The 14,851-nt window shown below is 44.9% G+C and overlaps 1 protein-coding gene across 1 annotated transcript in view; it reads right to left on the reverse strand.

Annotated features, from left to right (window-relative positions):
- Positions 1-2,037, reverse strand: part of ATR (ATR checkpoint kinase) — a 101,191-nt gene extending 99,154 nt beyond the window's left edge. Inside the window, exon 1 of the mRNA XM_084751732.1 lies at positions 1,838-2,037. Coding sequence (XP_084607858.1) covers positions 1,838-1,896 — 59 coding nt within the window. The 5' untranslated portion in view covers positions 1,897-2,037. The remainder of the gene's footprint in view (positions 1-1,837) is intronic.
- Positions 2,038-14,851: the final 12,814 nt, after the last annotated feature.

Genomic DNA, 14,851 nt, shown 5'->3' on the forward strand with positions numbered 1-14,851 from the left:
CAAAAAAAAAATCACACAAGGTGATGGTGGAGTTAGAGAAAAAGTCGTCTTTTAACTTAGGTTTTTGTTTGGTTTTTAGTACGGCCAGCAGAGGGAAACGGACCCAGTTATGGTGCAAAAATAAAAGGAAGCAGATTTATCTCACAGACTTAAGGTCAGCACTGACTTTACCTGTAAACTCAACCTAGGTGTCCCTCAGTCAAAGAATGGATAAAGAAACTGTGGTACATTTATACTATGGAATACTACTCAGCTATTAAAAACAAGGAAATGCTGAAATTTACAGCAAATGGATGGAACTAGAAATGATCATTCTGAGTGAGTTAACCCAGACCCAGAAAGAAACACATGGTATATATTCACTTATAATTGTACACTATCCCCACACGGATGCCTCCTGAAAGTCTTCACTTAGCAGGAGATTGGAATAGACACTGGGACTTCCTAGTGGGACTCCAGGTGAGAGAAGCATGGGAGAATGGGGGAATAGAAGGATCCAGTGGGTCCTAGAAACCTACAAGAAGACCATTAAGGCTGGTGGCTCTGAACCCAGGGGGTCTGCTCAACCTACTGCACCAACCAAGGACAATACATGCAGTAAACATTTGAACCCCTACTCAGATCTAATCAATGGACAGGACATTCTCCACAGTTATGTGGAGAGTGGGGACTGACTCTGACAGGAACTCTGGTGCCCCATATTTGACCACTGCCCTTTGGTGGGGAGGCCTGGTGGCACTCAGAGGACGGGTAAGCAGGCTACCAGGATGAGACCTGATTGGTGAGGAGGTCCCCCTTCTGTCACAGACCTAGGGGAGGGGAATAGGATGAAAGAGGGAGGGGGAGGGAATGGGAAGATACAAGTGAGGGGGATACAATTGAGATGTAACCTGAGTAAATTACTTAAGAAAAAGATGGGGGGGGGGCTGGAGAGATGGCTCAGTGGTTAAGAACACTGCCTGCTCTTCCAAAGGACCGGGGTTCAATTCTCAGCACCCACATGGCAGCTCACAACTGTCTGTAACTCCAAGATCTGACACTTTCACTCCAAAGCACATAGATTTTTTTAAAAAATTAAAAAAAAGAAAAAGAAAAAAGATAAAGAAGCAATTTCTATTGATAACTGAAGGGGCATGGTGCGCACTAACTCTTCAGATTGGAACATGGTTCTCATTTGACTTTTGGGGTTGACAGAAACAAGGCGGTTTTGTTGTTGTTGTTGGTGGTGGTGGTGGTTTTTTTTTCTCCCCTTGTTTATTTAAGGCAAGGTCTCACAGTTTAGTCCAGGCTAGTCTCGAGGTTCCCCCTGCCTGTGCTACCCAAGTTCTGGGGTGAAAAACGACGCGCAAACGGGAAACCAGCTCATCTTTTAGTTTGGGGTAACGCTGTGCTGGTTTAGACCGAGGACCTGTGCCCTGTCCCTGGCACTTCTGACTGAAGCAGAGGTTCCCAGCTGCAGGTGGCCATGATGCGCGGCCTCCCTTCGAGAAGAAGCGAGAAGAAGCGACGGCCCCGTCAGCAACTGATTTCTCTCTCGCTCCCTGGAAGCGGGGAACGCGGCTCTGAAGCAAAACCTAAGCCAATCGATTCGCCCAACAACGATTAGAAGGACCAGAACCCAGGGAAGGGTTTTCGAGAAAGCAAATGAGCGCGGTAAAATAACCACCGAGACCCTTCTAGAGGCAGAGCTGACAGAGGCTCGCGCCGGCAAGCCCCCGCGAGGGTCCTGACCGCGCTCCCGCCAACTGCCACCGTGAGGGAGAGAGGAGCCCACAGGCCGCGGCGCGGGGCCGAGGAGACCCCGCGTCTCGAGGCTGGCGACGACGCGCGGCCCTACCTGCCCAACTCCCGCAAAGCGGGGATCATGGACGCCAACTCCAGCCCGTGGTCACCCATGGTGACACCGAGCGACTCTCAAAACAGCCGCCGCCGGCACCGGGCTTCTCCACAGGCGTCCTCAGAAGAGAAGGCGGAGCGCCTACGGGGACCCGCTCGGTCCAAAACTCCTGCTGTCGCCGCGACCCGCAAGGCGCTTGTTTCCGTTTTTGTCAGGACCTCGGGGGAAAATCCCGGAGTGAAGGGGCGGGGCCGACAGCGGACGTGCCCGCCCACTTTTCCTCCCGCGGGAGTGCGTGACCCTCCGCGGTTGTTTTTGTTTGTTTGTTTGTTTGTTTGTTTATTCATTCGTTTATTTATTTTGCTTTCGAGATGCTCAGACCTGGTTGCTCAGCCAAGCAGAACCTCAGGGCCCGAGTTGGGGAGGAACTTGAAGACCCAACAAAGTTATATATATTTCACTATGTCAGAATTACTTATTGAACTAGCCAAAGCCACGCAGGATGCCTACGTTTGCTGTTTGAGACACAAGGATAATTACTGATGCAGCCTCCAAAATTAAAATTAAAAAGTGGTGAAATAGCAGTCAGATGCGCTCCTGACTGCAGGATTTCAGTCTGCTGCACCGTGAACTCTTCCCTCTGCCCCTTTTCCTGTTAGGTACGCTGGCTGAAATGACATGGATCTTACATAGACTGGCAATATAAACACATTCTTTCCCCCATCTTCATCTTGTTTTACTTTTTCTCACAGCACTTCCTTCAGTGCGGCAGTAGAGGTGGGGCTGTCAACTGAAATTAACCCTTTCCTCCCCAAGTCACTCCTCGTTGTGGTGTTCTGTCAGGAATAGAAACCTAATTAAAACGATCATATATGAAAAATAGTTTATCAACTAAAAAGTAAGAAATGCTAGCTATTTTTAATTATACTGGGAAAGATTACAATTAGACAGAACTGAGGGTGCATCCCAATGGATGACCACTAGCCTAGCTCCCGAGGCTCCAGGTTTGACCTGCAAGATTGTGCAAACTGCATTCTTTTAAAAAATGATTAAGCGGGGACTGAAGAGATGGCTCAGAGGTTAAGAGCACTGACTGCTCTTCTAGAGGTTCTGAGTTCAATTCCCAGCAACCACATGGTGGCTCACAACCATCTATAATGTGATCTCATGGCATGCTGGTGCACATGCAGGCAGAACACTGTATACATAATAAATAAATCTTTTTAGAAAATGATTAAGCCAGGCATAGTTGTGCATTCCTACAATCCCCTTACTTTGACTGTAGAGGCAGAAGGATTAAGAGTTCAAGGCCTTCCTCAGCTCCATAATGAGCTTGAGGGCAGGGGGACCCTGTCTCAAAAAAAATAAAAAATAAAAAATAAAAAAAAGAGACTGTATATTTGCACACTTGGGTATTATTGTAATTCTGAAATGCAGGACTCCAAACAACAGAGCTCTGGCAGTCTAATCCCAAAAGTAATATAAAATAAAGATGTATTTTTATATGTATGAGTGTTTTGAGCATATTGTATGTGCCCCACGTGCGTGCCTCATGCCAGCAGGGCATCAGGAGAGAGCGTCGGACGGTGTGGAACTGCAGTTATGGGAAATAGTGTACTAGCAGGTGGGCATTGGGAGCTGAGCAGCAAGAGCAATGCATGCTTTTATCTGCTGAGCTACTGCTACAGCCTCCAAAAGTGTGTGTAGTGTGTGGTGTGTGTGTGTGTGTGTGTGTGTGTGTGTGTGTGTGTGGTGTGTGTAGAAGACACTGTATATTAGGCATTCTTGTGACAGAAAGATGAGGAAGTTAAGTCACTTTCAAGTAATATACAGGAATATAGCAAGCCCCAGATTAAATTCAAAGCGAACTGTCAAGGCCAGAGAGACTGACAGAGAATCAGCATGCATTAGCTGACGGAAGGAAGCGCTCATAGGAACTGCAGGGGGCAGGGGAGATGGCTCAGGAAGGGCCTTAAGGAGGCGCTACTGTATATAAGGTGGGACATGAAGGTCCAGCAGGATTTGAAGCAACAGAGACTGGAGAAGGGGAATGTTCTAACCAAGTGCCACAGTATAAACTGAAGGACACAGAAGGCTTGAATGGAAGGGCTTAGCCGGCATCTAGGGAACATTTAGACCAGACCAGAGACTGGTAGGCCACGATTGGCAGTCCTACATACGTCCTAGGATGTCTGTGAATGTGGCCCAATACATCTGTAAAGGACAGCATCATGTCCCAGTGTCATAAGGACACATTGCAGTAAGTTGTGAGAAGGTACCAATAGTTTTTCTTTTTTTTTTAGGTTTATTATGTATACAGTGTTGTCTGTTTGCAGGCCAGAAGAGAGCATCGGGTTACATTATAGATGGTTGTGAGCCACCATGTGGTTGCTGGGAATTGAACTCAGGACCTTTGGAAGAGCAGGCGGTGCTCTTAACCACTGAGCCATCTCTCCAGCCCCCGGTACTGATAGTTTTTATACAGTGTGACAATAAACTGGCTATGGTACTACAGGCCCATAATTCCAAAACTTTAGTAGAGGAGGCAGGAGGCTAGCTAGTTTGAATTGGCTTAGACTACATAGAAAGACACGAACTCCACAGCAAAAACTAGTCAAAGCTGCACTCGAATTTGGAGGAAGGTGAAAGTCAGAAGGAAAGGAAGCCGGCACCCATTGAGATGTCAGCAGCTTAGCAATGTATCAATAAACGGGCAACTGACATCGAGGTCCATGTATATCCTCCAATGACTTCTGTATTTCTTTCTTTTTTAAAAAATTTTTATTTTGTGAACATTGGTGTGAGGGTGTCAGATCCCTTGGAACTTGAATTACAGATAGTTGTGAGCTGCCATATGGGTGCTGGGAATTGAACCCGGGTCCTTTGGAAGAACAGACAGTGCTCTTTAACCACTGAGCCATCTCTTCAGCCCCGACTCCTGTATTTCTTTGCCAAACTTTGCAGAAGAGCTTTCCATAAGGCTGTTTCTATTTGTCATCTCCTCTTCAGTCCTCAGCCGCTATGGAGTATACGCAGCCCGTTGTCCCTCGCCTCCCTGTCTTCTCACCGGAATCACCAATAGGTTTTCTTTTGTTGCTATTGTTATTACTGCTTATTGAGATTGGGTCTCCCACAGCCCAGGCTGGCCTTGAACTCACTGTCTCGCTGACGATGACCTTATGTAGCACCGGGGCTCAAACTCATGGTACGGTGCTTGGTCCCCAGTTGGTGGAACTTTTTGGGAAGGATTGTTGAAAGAGAAGTGTCACTGGGACGGGGGGGCTTTCCCAGTTCTCTTTCTCTCTCTCTCCCTCCCTCTCTCCTTCCCTCCCCTGCCCTTGCTTGTGGATCAAGATTTAAGCACTCCAGCACCACGCCTGCCTCCCTGTTGCCATGGTGTCTGCCATGATGGCCCTGGATTCGAACCCCTGAAACTGTAAGCAAGCCCCCCCCCCCATAAACTGCTAATCCTGTAAGTGGCCTTGGCTGTGGTGCCTCTTCCCAGCAATAGAAGAAACAGTAAGACTCGTGCCTTCCTTCATGCTAGACAGACATCTGGACAGACCTTCCAGAAGCTCCTGGGGGCAGTCCCACAGCCTGGGCCACACCCACCTGTGATCTTTCTCTCCTTCCGAAGCTGCTGTAAGGGACTGACAGCCACACCTAGCTGTCATCAAGAGCCTTGAGACCTGTCTGCTTCTCTCCTCACAGCACTCACCTCATCTCACCACCACACTGCTGCCCAGGGTCCATGGCAGCCTGACTAATGTCACACATTAACCAGTCCCCTTTCCCTGTCCCCCGTCTCCTGGATTCCTGTCATGCATGTCCTGCAGCACAGGTCGTATATTAACTAAGCCTGCTTCCTCAGCATGCAAGAATCACTCCCTCCCTTAGAAATCTTTACTAAAATACCTTTACTAAAAGGTATTTGGGGAATATGTATATATATATACAGTCTCTGCCATGTGACACATATGGTTTTCTTTGATAATTTGCCATCTGTTTCAGTTAAGAATGGACACTGGGGGGGGCTGGAGAGATGGCTCAGCGGTTAAGAGCACTGACTGCTCTTCCAGAGGTCATGAGTTCAATTCCTAGCAACCACATGGTGGCCCACAACCATCTCTAATGTGATCTGTGCCCTCCTCTGGCCTGCAGATGTACATGTAGGCAGAGCACTGTATACATAATAATAAATAAATCTTTAAAAAAAAAAAGAATGGACACTGGCTTGGCTTTGTATGGTGGAGACTAAAGCCTCTTCCATCAGACCCCAGCTGTTTGGCCTGTGGAGTTAATAACCCCCTTTTAAAAGATGTATTTATTTATTATGTATACAGCGCACATCAGATCACATTATAGATGGTTGTAAGCCACCATGTGGTTGCTTGGAATTGAACTCAGGTCCTCTGAAAGGGCAGTCGGTGCTCTTAACTGCTAAGCCACCTCTCTAGCCCTAATAACCCTTACTAAAGCTCTCACTTAAGGACATTGACCTCCTTGCTTTCTCCCTGGTCCACCTCCGCTCCTCTCGTGGCATTCACAGGGCTAAATCCAAAGGACACAGGCACTCTTTCTCCTGACGTGATTTGACAGTCTCCATCACTGCCTCCCTGGAATGCTTTCTTTGGCTGGTTGGCCTGTTTAAGCACTAGGTCCTTTGCTATTCTCCCTACCTGGATACCCTTAGGCTCTTCCCTGAGGTTTCTCTCTCTTTTCTCTTCCTCCTGCCTCCCTAACCCCAAGGCATCACAGGACTGAGCAAGCTGTGTAAGACAAGTGTACTGCAATTTTCCTTGCTTTTTTCCCACTCTTTGGGTAACATTATTCCTTCTGAAGACCTCAGGTAACTTTCTGTCATCTGACTCCTCTAGAGCTCACTAGGTGCCCCTGCGCTCTCTCTCTCTCTCTCTCTCTCTCTCTCTCTCTCTCTCTCTCTCTCTCTCTCTCCTGGATTTTTCTACCTTGAATGTTCTCAGGCACTTTGTTTTTGTTTTACTTTCTTGAAAGAAAGAAAGAAAGAAAGAGAAAGAGAAAGAGAAAGAAAAAGAAAAAGAGAGAAAGAAAGGAAGGAAGGAAGCCTATAGGGAAGACTAGCTAGCTGGGGTCTCAAGGGCTCAGACACCTTGAACCCCTGCTTCTCCTGTCTCCACCTCCCAAAGACTGGGATTACAGGTTAACACAAAAATGAGCAAAACTAGATGAAAATAGAGAATTTCCTTGTGTCTATCACCCAATCAACAACAGTTCTTTCATCTGTTCAACTCTCCGGCCCCGCCACTCCCAGGTGGGCGGCCGTCTGACGAGGAACCTGGGCAAGCAGCGTGCACGGAACTGCCCCTCCAGCCGTCACCAGTCTGTTACACTTGGGATCACCCCTGTTATGCCCCTTTCCCCAAGTTGGATAACTACGAATAAAATCCCAGACATCATATCACTGTATCTGTAATTACTTTGGTTTGTAATTGTAAAATTCTACTTCCTGTCAGATCTCATCACCACGTTCTGCTCCCAGTTGTTCATCACGTCTTGACTAAATTACTTCAAATTATTCTAGGGTGTGTTAGTGCCGGTCTGTCATCCCAGGCTTTGGGAGGTGGAGGCAGGAGGTGTTCAAGGCTAGCCTGAGTACATGAGACCCCATTTTGCTCAGTTTCCTATAGGCTCCCTTTTTCTCCAACCCATTCTCCATACTGGGGTCCCCTTGCTCTTTTTTTTTTTTTTTGTTAAGCTTAGTAGTATTGTTGAAAATGTTAAAATATGTCTTATTTTGTTTGTTTGTTTTGTTGGAGACAGGGTCTTGGTGTGTACCGCTGGCTAGTTGCAACTCAATCCAGGCTGGCCTTGAACTTGCAACAATTCTACTACCTCTGTCTCCTGAATGTGGGGATTACAGTTGGTGTGCCACTATGTCTAGGAAATTATGTCTTTATGTACAGTTTTTTTAAATTAATCATGTATATTCAATATCAACTGATATATTCAATATCAAATGTCCCTTTCCCTTCTAAACTTCTTTCTCTCATACCTAGGGTGGCGGTGGGGGTTGGAAAGGAAATAGAAGCATTAAGGAACCCCAAATTAAAAAAAAAAATGACAACACTACAAGCTGGATATGGTGGCGCACGCCTGTAATCCCAGCACTGGGCAGACAGAAGCAGGAGGATCAATTTGAGTTTGAGGTCAGTCTGGTCTACAAAGCGAGTCCAGGACAGCCAAGGCTACACAGAGAAACCTTGTCTTGGGGGGAAAAAAGGCACGCTCCAAGTGGCATCCAATGTGGGACACCTCTTGTTAGTACTCTTTTTATTATTTATTTTATTGGTGTTATCTTATACCTCTACTTCCCTTCCACCATCCCTCCCACTCCCAGCACTAGGTGGGAGAGAAAGGAGGTTAGAGAAAACCGGGAACATAGACCTCTCTAGACTTAGTTCTGGCTGGTTATGGTCATCAGGGTCTTTGGAACAATGCCAATCTCAGTTGTCAGGAGATCCAGCAGTCCAGCAGAGCCAGCAGCCTTCTTTTTCTGTCTGTCTCCTCAAAGCTTCCCTTTCTGTCTTGGAGTATCCTCCGAAGCACCCTCCTCTCTCCTCTGTCTCTGGGCTCTGGCCTCTCCAGAGTCCTCATAATTAAACTATCTGCAACTGACAAAGAGCCCCTCCCAGAGCCCACTTGAGGCAAATAGTTTGCTGCTGTGGATAAATGTGAATCAGCCCCATATTGCACACCTGGGATTAAAACAAAACAACAACTTAAAAAAAAATGTCTACACAACATAACAGAGTTTTAAAAAACATTTATTTACTTATTATGTATACAGTACTCTGCCTGCATGTACATCTGCATGCCAGAAGGGGGCATCAGATCACATTATAGATGGTTGGATCCACCATGTGGTTGTTGGGATTTGGACTCAGGACCTCCAGGAGAGCAGTCAGTGCTCTTAACCTCTGAGCCATCTCTCTAGCCCCACATAACTGAGTTTTTAAAGACACCAAAACCTTCACCACAGCTTTGTGTCCTAGGGAGAGTGAACAAAGAGATATCAAGCAACCTAAAACGTTCCTAAGTCATGTGTATCCAATTGTCCCTATTAGTGATGAAGTACTATCAAAATAACCACTAGGTGGCACTACAACCCCACTGAGACATTTGTGACTTTCTGGCTAGATGTTGCAGGAATTGTCTGCCTGCTGTGCAAGTCCCATCACAACCCTTTGTTAGCGTTACTGTTTTTCTTCGTTTACTGTATTATGTCAGGATTTCATTGTGTAACACACAATATAAAGGGTATACATTTTAGAAAACTAAATGAGACAAGAATGTAAATAGTTTCAAAAGTTTCTGTACTTGGCACCCAAATTGAGTCTGTAGTTTGTGTCTTTTTATTTTTTGTGATGACGAGGCCTCGTGCATTCTTCATTTATTGTATTGTGTCAGGATTTCATTGTATAATGCACAGTATAAAGGGTGTACATTTTAGTAAATCCTAAATTAAAGAGCTTATGCTATCCGATACCGAGCTATAACACTAGTCCTCTGTACCTGATGATGTGATGTCAGCGTTACTTGGAGTTGTTATACTTGGTAGAATCACAGGCTTTTCAAAACTCCAGTCTGATTAATCCCTTCCCTTCTTCAGTAGGGTGGTTATGGGTTTTTTGTTTTGTTTTTTGTTTGTTTGTTTTTGTTTTTCAAAACAGTGTCTCTCTGTGTTAGCCTTGGCTGTCCTGGACTCCCTTTGTAGACTAGGCTGGCCTCGAACTCACAGCGGTCCGCCTATGTCTGCTTCCCAAGTGCTGGGATTAAAGGTGTGCGCCACCACACCCAGCCAAGGGTGGTAATGTATTGAATATTGTCATACGTGGGTTAAAGTTACAAGAGAGATCATGTCTGTTGTCTGCTGGGTAAAGTCTCAAGTAATGACCAATAGAACTACAAACCATCATTCTGAAGTGATTCCCTGCAGCCAGCCTGCACCAGTGCACCTGTCTTACTTAGAGACATTGAAAAAGCCGATTACAACCCAGACCAAATCTACTCAGTTTTATAAGTCACTCAGTAGAGCCATTTGTCTTTGCATTTCTGCAAATTTTGCATATATGCCCATATTTATATGTGGCTTTAGTGAATTTTACTCACACATAGGGGAGCTTTCTCTATTCCATTGTCATTGGAATTGCAAAGGGCTCAGATATGACCATAAGGGTGTACAAAATAGACCAACAATGATTGGAATGATTTTTTTTTTTTTTTACTGTTTTCAAAATACTTTTATCTACCAGGTAGGCCCTCAAGTTGATAAAGCGTGAAAAGCTCTGGGATTTGAGTGTGCATCACATACCCTGGAGAGCGCCTTAAAGCACATCCCAGAAACATGCCCAGGGGTTCAGAGTAAAGATGAGTCAGACAGAAAGCTCAAATTTTACTTTTTTTTTTTAAGTTACAGGTAAATGCGGAAAGTATTAGTTTTGGCTTTCCAGGAAGGCAGTATACGAGAGGGGCAAATCATGCACATGTGTTCATATGTGACCAACTGCCTAGAGTTCTGTAGTGCTGGCATGTGTAACTTTATATGTGCAAGGTGAAAAGGTGTCTGGAGACTATAATAAATAGTGGCTGGCATACTTCACATCTGCTTTTCTTTGATAATTTTCCATCTGTCTCAGTTCATGTATATGATTTTTGCTTTCCCTCCCTCAGCTCATTATGTTGATTTTACTCTAGGGTAATTTCAGTTTGATTTCTACTTACTCATGTCCATCTATATGAAAAGCTAGACTATCCATTATTTTTTTTAGTCACAATTTCAAATTCCCAAAGGTTTCTCTAATTTTTATACACATGGCATCCCTAACGGAAGAGGAAAGAGATCAAATGTATGGGACAGAGATTTGTTTTCATCACTGTCTTATTTCTTAGATTATTCTTTTTCTCCTCTAAATGGTGTTTTTAAAAAAGAAAATCAATATAAATCTGGAGTTGAACTGAATGTCAAACTGAATATTGACCTTTTCACTTGTATATTTATTTTTCTCTGCTTTGTTCTGTAAAAAAAAAAAAAAAAAAAAAAAAAGCCAAATAAACCCAGTATGTTTATACTCAGTATTGCACTTCCTGGTTTCATGCAGAATGCATCACGGTTAGATGAGGTGCCCATCAACAGATGGATGGATAAAGGCAGTACGGGCTGTACACAGTGAACTATTATTCAGTTACAAAGATAAATGAAATAGTGATACCTGCAGGAAGGCACGTGGTGCTGGTGAGTATTATATTAAACCAAATAAGCCAGACTCGGTAAAGACAAACATTACATGGTTTTTTTTTGTTCATGTGTGGAGTCTAGAGTCAAAAGAACACTAGCGAGATCAACGGCTCGTTGCAATGAACATTTGCAAGTGGAGCCGTGTGGACGGAGGGGTACCCGGGCAAGTGGAGTCGTGTGGGCGGAGGGATACACGGACAAGTGGAGCCGTGTGGGCGGAGGGGTACACGGACAAGTGGAGCCGTGTGGGCGGAGGGGTACACGGGCAAGTGGAGCCGTGTGGGCGGAGGGGTACCCGGGCAAGTGGAGCCGTGTGGGCGGAGGGGTACACTGAGGGACACACTGTGACACACTACAACTTCCACGATGAGATGTTTTCTATGTTTTGTTTGTGTGGTTTTTATTTTTGGGGGAGGTTGCAAGGGCACAGAGAGCAGATATGAGGGGTCGGGGAGATGGGTGGGACTGGGGTGCATGATGTGAAACGTACAAAGAATCAAGAGTTAATCCACAGTAACATGAAACTAGGAAAAGTATTAGGGAAGATAAATTGGACAAGGAGGAGACAAGAGAGGTTAACGGGGCAGCTGAAATATGATCAAAGCATATTCTGTGGACGAATGAAAAGTTTGCAGTAAAATCCATTGTTTTGTGAATTTAATACATGCTAAGCCATTTTGCTTGTTTTTTAGGTTTTTTGAGACAGGGTTTCTATGGGCAGACCTGACTGTCCTGTAGTAGACAAGGCTGGCCTCCGCCTCCGGAGTGCTGGGATTAAAGGTGTGTACCACCACTGGCCCAACTGCTAAGCTTTTTAATGGATCTAGTTTTTCTGAAAGCCAAAGTGAAACTGGTGTCTGTGGTGGCCACTGATTACGGTTATAAGCATTTTAAAACCTTGTTTTCTAGAGAGCAAATGTCATAGGGGCTCCAGGACGTCCTCAGAGTAAAGCCGTAGTTTTCCATGGACTACTTTTGTGATAATAGTACAACTTTGGGATTGATCTCGAGTTGGAATCCTGGGTTTTGTGCTTATGAGCTTGTACTGTAGTTGGTACAGAAAACGCATGGACTGACCATCAGCGGTGGTGGTGGTGGTGAACTTGAGTTTTCTCCTCCTGACAGCCCTTTCCTCCCACACAGCCTGGTAAAATAAACTCATAATCTTTGCAAAGTGTGGAATGAGAAAAGAGGGTCTTTATAGGAAAGATTTAGTTATTTAGCTGCCTCCAGTTTTTATCTAGTTGTGTTATGAAAAAAGTGAAAAATTTGGCGCATGTGTGTGTCTATTTGTGTGGTAGCTTAAGGTTGACATCGGGTGTCTTCCTTGATGGCTCTCTACCTTATATATAGAGGCAGAGTCTCTCACTTAAACGCAGAGCTTTCCAATTCAGCTAGTCTGGCTAGCCAGCTTCCTTCAGGAACCCTCGCTCCCTACCTCCTCCAGGCTGGGATTCCTGGTGGCTGTTATACCCACTTACATTGGCTACCCTGTTGGGCATCCGAACTCCTACTCATCTCCCCAGCACCTAAACAAACAAATAAACAAAGAATGTTTCACATAAAAAAGTTCACCTATCAATGAAGATAGTTTCTTAGGGCTGTTATGGATATTCTATGAAAAACAAACAAACAAACAAAAAACAAACAACCCCCCCCAACACTTTGAATTGCTTAAACTGGTGAGTTATACCAAATAGGATCCCAATAACTTTTAGCTCTTGTTATTTATGTTTACAAGTACCAGAAGAAGTAGAAACTATCCCCACTTCAGTATTAGTTGATAATGTTTCTTTTTAAAGCAACAACTGGGATACACGATTGAACCTAATCCATGTGATATCAGATATTCAGAATCAGGAATGATCTAGAAAAACTGGAGCATATGCTGAGGTGGTGGGTCTTGGGTGGCAGTTTGATTGGATATAAAATGAACCTTAAGACTCTGTATTTCCTGGAAGGATTAACCTAGATAGGAGAGCCTCCCTGAAGGCCCGCCTGCTGCAGTGAGTGGCATACAGATACAAGGAGACCCTAGCACCAAGGCATGCTTCTCTCCCACCTGACTTGGCCACTTGCTGATGTCTACCCTGTAGCTGCCACAGAGCTGCCCTTCTTTACTGACATCAGCTTTCCCATGTGAAGGAAAGAACAGCTTCTCTCCAGGGGTCCTCCAGAAATCCAGTGACAGATTGGGACTGTGAAGGGAGGCTTCCAGCCTTGAGACTGAACAGCTACAGGGCTCTCAGGCTCTCCAGTGTGTAAATGACCTCTGCTGACTACCCAGCAGGTGTGCAAAAGTCTACCAAGTCCCCTTAATAATATATATTCATTTTATCCATCCTGTTCCTCTAGGGAACCCTGGTTAATTTTGGCATCTGTTTACTATAGGTCTTTATTTTAAAACATTTTTAATTAGATTTATTCCTTTTACTTTATGGCTGAGTGTTTTACCTGCATGTATGTCTGTGCACTACGTGCTTGCTCGGTGCCCATGGAGGTCAGAAGAGGGCATCAGATGCCCTGGAACAGGAGTTACAGGTGATTGTGGACCACCATGTGCATGCTGGGACTCAAACCCAGGTCCTCCACAAAAGCAACAAATATTCTTTTTTTTTTGTTTGTTTTGTTTTGTTTGTTTGTTTGTTTTGTTTTTCGAGACAGGGTCTCTCTGTGTAGCCTTGGCTGTCCTGGACTCACTTTGTAGACCAGGCTGGCCTCGAACTCACAGTGATCTGCCTACCTCTGCCTCCCGAATGCTGGGATCAAAGGCGTGCGCCACCATGCCCAGCTTTTTTTTTTTTAAGATTCATTTATGTATTATTTATAAAGTATTCTGTATGTGAACCAGAAGAAGCCACCAGATCTCATTATAGACGGTTGTGAGCCACCATGTGGTTGCTGGGAATTGAACTCAGGGCCTTTGGAAGAACAGGCAGTACTCTTAACCCCTGAGTCATCTCTCCGGTCCACCCCCCAACCCCCACCACCAACAAATAGTCTTAACCATTGAGCCATCTCTCTAGTCCATAGCTACTATAAGCAGTATACTTGTACTTACTAAATAAAGCATGCATCTCTTTTCTGTGAATTCTTGCTACTGAGACTATTACTTCAGTGACTCCCCCTTCCATGCCCCCACCCCCACCCCATTATGTGTTTGAGAGGGTATCATGTAGCCCAGGCAGGCTTTGAACTTGCTATGCAGTTACTGGCCTAGAACACTTGGTCTTTCCTTAGCTGGAAAGAACTGGGATTACAGGCATGACTTTAATTACTTTTAAATGATTGCTCTTTGAATTCTCAGTAGAGTAAGATTATCAAATAAGATCTGAGCTAAGGGCTTTGACCTGGAATCTCCTTGCCTATTTTTTTTTTTTTAATCTCCATGAGGATTCATTCATATATTTAGAGACAGCGTTTCACTATGTAGCTATCACTGTCCTAGAACTCACTCTGGCCTTGAACTCACAGAGATCTGTTTGCCTCTGCTTCCCCATTGCTGGGGTTAAAAGCACAGGCCACTATGCCCAGCCTTTCTCCACGCCTTTGAAAATTTTTTCATTGCTGGTGACATAGTCAGTTGAGCATCAGGACTATTCCTCTCTCCTTTTTCCCTTCTTTGTACTTGGGATGGAGCCCAGGCTTTTGTAAAATCTCCTTCTATTGTTCAGGCTGGTCTTCTGCTTGTCATTTTCCTGCCTCAGCTTTTCAGGTAGCCAGGTAGCCAGGATCATAGG

This window comes from Acomys minous (assembly GCF_964271855.1).
Source record: "Acomys minous genome assembly, chromosome: 13".
NCBI classification, from domain to species: Eukaryota; Metazoa; Chordata; class Mammalia; order Rodentia; family Muridae; genus Acomys; species Acomys minous.